The following is a 7,063-nucleotide window of genomic DNA, read 5'->3' as shown; positions in this document are numbered from 1 at the left end:
GCCTACTCATATAACAACATATTATGTGCGGCAGAATCATCATGTTGATGTTGGCCACCTAATCAAAAAGAAAAGAAAGAAGTAGAGGTCGCTATACGTTTTGTAACCAATGTAGTTGTTCAGTAGTAAAGTTACAGCGATCAAGTTATCATTAGTAACGAAGGCGCCAAGTGTTAAGCCGAAGGGTGGTTATACTGGCTATACCAATACAGATACAAAATGGAGTCGTTCAATGTTAATCTAGAAATAAACAGAACCCAGTATCCCGGATGTACCTAGGGGGTACCATCAGCCTTAAACACACAACTCACGTCCGCAATGACAAGTCAGGAGGCTATCAACCAATGGCGTCGTCTCTTTCTTTTGCCTCAAGGTTCTTAATGCCGTCATGACCTTAGACGAAAAGGCGTTTCCAACTGGAACGTATCCTGGCTAGGCACAGCTACCATAGTATATTAAGTGTTATCTGCCACGTAGTACATACAAGGCGTTCTAAGAGGACTCTACAGGAATTGTGGGCGAGGAAGTCTATGACGACTGAAAGAGACAGGATGGGCAAGAACGACAAGCAGCGCCAGCAACCGTTCCGTCCAGTCAAGATGTTTTTCAGGATGATCAAACTGGCGACGAGACCGATTTGGGACAACATGTACATGTACGTTTAGCCTTTTTTTCACACATCTGAACTTTTTATTCACAGCTATTCTTTTAGATGTGCGTGAGTGTGTTTGGGTAGGACGCTACTTAGTTCTAAGTAACAAAATGTATCATTTTGTTTCATATGTTTATAAAGTTTTGATTGAATATCTAGTACGTCATGAGTATCCGTGACATACATGTATACCGACACAAGAGGCCCTTTCAGTAGTCGACCAGTCGGATGGGTAAGATTTTACAGACAAATACACACGTTTACTGACATGTCACAAGTGCAAATCCGCTGACTGACTGTTCATAGAATCCCTTAGTTCAATGTAATCTCTATGAAATGAAAGCTATGAATGACATGAAATGTTTGTCACTAAATGAAAACCCCGATGGCCTGTGGCGCAGAATGACTAAGTGGTCAGACTGAGGACACAAGATCGGCAGGTCATGGACAGACATGGGTTCGATTCCTCACATTCCTGACAATACACTGTCCCTGGGAAAGACATCTGTACAGATTTTCCAACACTAGGTGTAGAATGGTTACCCGACTTCGGATGTGGGGTCGTGTGGCGTAACGGCGGATTGCTCGACTCGGAACCAAGAGGTCCCGGGTTCGAGTCCTGACATGCCACCGATTTTGTGCCCTTGGGAAAGGTACTTAACACGACTTTCCTCACTTAACTCAAGTGAAAATGAGTATTGACTGTCCTGTATTTGTTCTATGTGTGGGACACAACACCAGCAACAGCTGCCTTTATTCCACGTGTTACAATCTCAATAAATAAATAAATAAGCTCACTGCCTCTATGGTCTAAAAACCTTTATCTGGCCCTGACCTGCACTGGGCCACCATCTACACTGAAAACATGTCATTATTTCTTTAACACAGAATCCGACCGACCAGCGTAGCAACCATCATCATCGTCATCGTCATTCTCTACATATTTGTGTTTTAGAGGATATCACAGGGGCAAATAAGGTAAGCTAGTACGTTGATGAAGGTTAGACATTCAGGTAAACAATATCCAAAGACAAATAAAACTTTACTATCGGATAAATTACGGAGATACTTCCGGACGTTTATAGAAATTTATACGCTAGAAGAGTTTGGCTTGTCTTTGAATAAGCTAAGATAGCGTCGCTTTTTAAAGATTCCATGATGTACGGTGTTATAGTTAACTATGAAAACTGCAAGAAACTGTTAAAATAAAAGTGGGATAGATCAAAGGAATATGCCATCATTTGAAGAAATTCTGAGATTTGGCGAAAAAACCATCCCTATTCATATGGACAGTCAACCCTGCCAAAGTGACCATGGTCAAAGTAGTCATGTCTATAGCTAATATATATATATAGATAGAATGTTTAATGCTTAGGTCAATGGGAAAGTAATCAAGGGGACATCAAAATCATGCCCATAATGATCAGGGGATCCTTATTCACAGGTGGTCACTAATATACACGTAGGTTTGGCTGTATTATGGAAGTACCCATTTACTCACAATGTTCTGTGTATGTGATTACAGATAGAACAGCGCCATGCAGTATCTGGCTGGGTGTCACGAGTACATGGGCGGCTCCATAAGAACGACGTACGTCAAGAAACGGCGAAAAAAAAACTGAGGAGTGAAACGTGCACGAAAGAACTCATGGCATTCCAGCCTCTATGATGCTGTACATTAGACGCTTTTAACAAAAAGAATTTTATTATGTTCATATGGAAATGCCACGATACAAGTCCTATGCTAAACGAATGTTGCTAAGTAATGCGTAAAAGATTGTTATTTATTTGTCAGGAAAGACATATGACCATGAAATATGGCTAGAAGTGTACTGTTGTTTAATGCTACTGTCGTTTTATGCTACTTATTGTCATATACTTACCATTATAGAAGACAGAAAACTGGACATCCAGTCAAAAAAATTTAGGGACATTTGATTCTTAAAATGTCTTCCCAGCGTATGCAAATATGTCTAAAGAAATGCGTTTAGGAGATTGTTTACATATCTTCCATTAATTCTACTGTTTACGGGTCACTTCACTAGTAAACCGGTTTTGCAGCTTGTAATGTTGGAGCAAAGATGGCGACAGAATCGCAGCATTAGTTATGCAGCGCCTCACGGCGGTTAAACTGCAGAACTGCACGTAAATTATATTTTGTATTAAATGCCAAGTTACGCCACACTGACTTGATTTTATGAAATACACCGTTATCACTGTTCGATGTCTTTTTGTTTCACAAAGTAGGACGGAAATATGGATGCGGTAGCTGGTCAGAACATGAGAATTCACAGGAGCGTACACTCTACCAATTTGTAAAATGCGAAGGAAATGTGTCATATTTACAACTTAATATCACAGTTTTTTCTTTGTAAAATGCCTTAAACATTGTAATTCTTGATTATTCTTAATTCTTTATGTATTTTAAAACCATACGGAACTAAGAAGGAACCGATGACCTCCTCGAAGGAACCAAGGAGGAGATAACATTCTTGAAGGAACTTAAATTAATGAAGTGGCTTTACAGGTTCTACAACTGTATTAAAGCGGATTCACGTGACTTGCAAACGACAAAGCAAGCTGACATCAGCAACCGTCTTCAGCCGCAGATTCGCCATTTTGTTTCCGAACTCTCAGACCGAACCCAGATCTTTCTAGACTTTTAGTAAGAACAGCAGTTTGTTCAGACATGGGAAAACAACCAGACTGGGACAACATCGAGGACTGGAGCGCCCGTGACAGAGCCAAGCCGAGGTTTCTGAAAGACTGGCGGGAAAAATTTTCGGACGTGGTCCACTGTGTCTGGGACCCCCTCTTGGGAAACATGTAAGTGTTGGGGCCAAAATTCTAGACCTTTTTCACCATTTTATTTCATACGTTAAGTACACCATTCTCGCTCTGTGCAGTTATATTGTTACAACCCATAGGACACGGCATGGTTTGGCCCAATGAGTTTCTTAAATACTTTGTTTTTGACATGGTGTTAGACGAGTCGTTTAGACAATTACGGCGTCTTTTTGTCCTGGAATATGCGGAAAAATCTTTGAGAAAACCTTTCTTAAACTTTCCTAAGAACACGGGCACTTTTGGTGTCTAGAAAATACACGACCGGTGTGCTTTAGCTATAGGTAGAAATCTTGTCAGCAAAAAAATGAAACCGTTCATAAAATACATATGGGCGGCTATTGTTCTTACGTGTAGGCATTGTTAGGCCATGGAGGTACAATTGTTAGGCGTTTCCCTACGTAACCATGCCATTCAAACGAAGAATAATGCCAATCACACCCACCTATCTGTTGTCATAGAAAAAGTACAGACAAAGCAAACAATATTCTACACCCCATTTTCTCATTCATTTGGACCATTGAATCTCTATAGATATCTTAAACCAAGTACTATCGTACAAGTCGTAGTGTTTTCAGAGAGCTACCCAATTGATTGATTGAATAGTTTGTTGATTGTGATGAACGTGTTGCAGGATCGGACCAGCCAGTGTTGTGCTTGCCCTGACCATCATAGTCATCGTGTCTGTTGCTGCCTAGGAAGATCCAGTTTGTCCTGGTAAGTTGTTTACTAGATATTGACGAAATTCGTCAGGAACTAGGTCACAGCAACAGCGATAACTACAATGTACCAGTATGCGGAGTCAGTCTACAAGTGGTCGAACCGCCACACGGTTCAGTGCGCACGGTAACTTGTCTTAAGGCCTGTAAACACAGATCTCTGTCGTTTCTTTGAAGATATCTGATAACACTTCTCTACAAGATTACGGCAAAATGATTCAGTATTAATTAGTATGGTATAAATGTGATATTTCTGCCTTCAAACACATTGTAGGGGGTATTTTCTCTGAAGACTGACCCCTATCATTAGCTTCAAAACTACAGCTTTGTTCTCTTTAATAACTGGGTTATTACAATCATCTCTACAAGAACACTGTCTACTCGCGACCAACAACTCTTTAGGAAAAATTCTTTAAGAGTTAGGGATGCAATTTTGCCATTTATGTATCTAGTCTTCTAATGTACATGTCCACCTGCCTTCCCACAGTGCACCGCGCGGCCATTGGCGACTCATGATGACGTCATTTCGTCGGTTCAACTTTCTTCGTCGGAGAAGACATCTACAACCTGCACTGCGTGAAATTTGAGCCTTATTCACGACTTAAAGCATGCGTAAATTTTCTGTTTCTTCACTCGATGGAGAAACGGAACCTTTACGGATGTTTAAAATTAAATCTTTAAGCATACATTAAAATTTATTGTATGCTTAAAGATCAGATTTTTTACTCGATTGGAAATATGGAACCTTTACGCATGTTTTCAATCAAATCTTTAAGCATATATTAAAATTTAATGTATGCTTAAAGATACATTTTTTGCAGTGATGTTCATTGGCCAGTTGAATCACATGGACTCCTCACTTACAATCTTTTTAACTTAGAACGACTTAATATTTAACATGTACCAACAATCGTCTCCACATATTGTTTTATCTCGAAAATGTTTTTGTACCTAAATACTTTCGTAACCTATTTACATGTACTACCCAAAATGGTGTAGGAACCTTAGTTATATATTCGTCCTGTATCGTTTGTAAGGTAGCTCTGACGTATAATGATAGTCTGGGTGTAGGATATACTGTACTGTGACATCGTGGAAACAGCCCAGGAAATTCTTACCTGTCATTAGATATAGCTTTTCTTGCATGCAACGTTTGTTTTGCTGTTAATACGAATCATATGAAATTTTTTCTCGGGTTAAAGCAGTTGTTAATCGCAATACTTAAACATTGGTGGTTGTGCCTTAATAAATTGTTCACTGATAATGTGTGGCGAAAATCATTCCTGGTTTAAAATGCTAGAATCTTTAGCTGTCATTTCCCCAAAGCTAAGAATGATGAAGCTATCATGAAAGCTCATCTGTGTTGGTAGTGACATGTTTAAAGTTAAAACTTGAGATCCAACACAAAAATTCTCTCACCCAGAGCTTTCGACCAGTCACTCTGGTCTTCCTCAGTAGACTGACCCAGTGAAGATTGTCACGTGGCTTCTTTGAAGTGTGACGTCAACACTGGGTCAACACAATAATGAAGCTAGGTACACACGTTCACGGGTGAGGAAATAGGTGAAAAGGGCCTTTCCCAAGGATACAACAGCGGGGCCTGCCAGGGATTCGAACACAGAACCTTCAGAGTCAACAACACAAACCACCTAACCACCTATCTATAAGAATACAGAACAAGACATGGAAATTCTACATTGATTTATAATATTATGATATATATGAAAAGTGTCAGAAAGTGGTGTAGAAAGAAAATATTCGGAGAGCCAGATATGACGCGCAAATCACGATATTACTGGTAATGCTTTCATTGTCTTCTCATTTTGCCCACCAGAAGTAGTAGAAATTTCATCATCAGTTTTACTCTGTTAATTAAGCACCATTAAATTAATTACCTTGAATATGGATATATCTGTACATTATAATGTTCTAATACTTCATTGATGCACGTATTTCATCGCTTAGGGGAATGTATGGTTGCTTTTCACGTGTTTTCCTATTTAGAACTCTCAACAAGAATCTAAGCAACTTTCTTTTAACAGTTTAAAGACAATTTTTTAAATATCAGTGCAAGCTAATTGTCCCTGGTTCCACTAAAATATCAATATTCTAACAGCAACAATCTCTATAATGTTATAGTAAAACATTATGTGATGACACATTCCTTTATCCCTAACTACTCTGAGACTCATCAAGGAAAGAACAAAGAAGAGGTACGTCCGGGAATGTTCCTATAAGCCCAAACAACAAAGATATTAACGTATATGCTTTAAAATTTACGAAATGATAGTTATGAATTTTGAAGGCTCTAGGACTAACATTAGCTCAATTATACGATGATATTATCCATCTTTTTCATGCAAGATTTTCGCGACGCCTCAGGGGGTTTGGGGGGGTTCCAACACTTCTAGATTTTGGTTCAACCATACTATAACCAATTTGGTTGCCCCTCCCTTTCTTTAATCACTTTCTTTTTCTCCCTATCACGGGGTTATAGCGTTGGGTATCTTCTCGGGAAGCAGGTAGGTGTACGGGTGTTTGAGCGTGAGGTTGCGTTCTCGCGAGATCTCGGAGATCCGCTGCAGGTTGAGCTGCAGGTCGGCGATGACCTCCTGCGCCTCCTCCTCCGTCAGACGGCGTTCTGGGAAGTTGCCGAGCGTCACCTGGCGGCAGGAAGAGGAATTACACAACAGTAATTAGCACTTTTTAAATGTATCAAGTTGAATCAATCCTATCCCATAGCATACTGATATCTGTGAGGCAAAAAAATTGTTGCTGACGGAAAACTCCCTTGTTTCCTAGCCTGGTTCTATCTTAAGCAACTCGTCGTGTAGTTTTTTTTTGGGGG

The 7,063-nt window shown here is 39.8% G+C and overlaps 1 protein-coding gene and 1 long non-coding RNA gene across 2 annotated transcripts in view; one reads left to right on the top strand and one right to left on the bottom strand.

The window, feature by feature from the left end:
* Positions 1 to 3,222: 3,222 nt before the first annotated feature.
* On the top strand, positions 3,223 to 5,495 carry LOC109464390. Its single transcript, XR_002139884.1, has 3 exons — positions 3,223 to 3,478; positions 4,131 to 4,213; positions 4,703 to 5,495. It is a non-coding gene; the product is annotated as an uncharacterized LOC109464390 (long non-coding RNA).
* A 172-nt stretch (positions 5,496 to 5,667) lies between these two features.
* Positions 5,668 to 7,063, bottom strand: part of LOC109475945 (allene oxide synthase-lipoxygenase protein-like) — an 11,081-nt gene continuing 9,685 nt past the window's right edge. The window contains exon 17 of the mRNA XM_019777121.1: positions 5,668 to 6,878. Within this exon, the coding sequence (XP_019632680.1) occupies positions 6,699 to 6,878 (180 nt within the window). The 3' untranslated portion in view covers positions 5,668 to 6,698. The remainder of the gene's footprint in view (positions 6,879 to 7,063) is intronic.

Source organism: Branchiostoma belcheri, unplaced genomic scaffold, assembly GCF_001625305.1.
Source record: "Branchiostoma belcheri isolate BF01 breed outbred unplaced genomic scaffold, Haploidv18h27 scaffold1, whole genome shotgun sequence".
NCBI classification, from domain to species: Eukaryota; Metazoa; Chordata; class Leptocardii; order Amphioxiformes; family Branchiostomatidae; genus Branchiostoma; species Branchiostoma belcheri.
The sequence above is the reverse complement of the archived record's forward strand: the minus strand, read 5'-3'. Positions and strand labels throughout refer to the sequence as shown.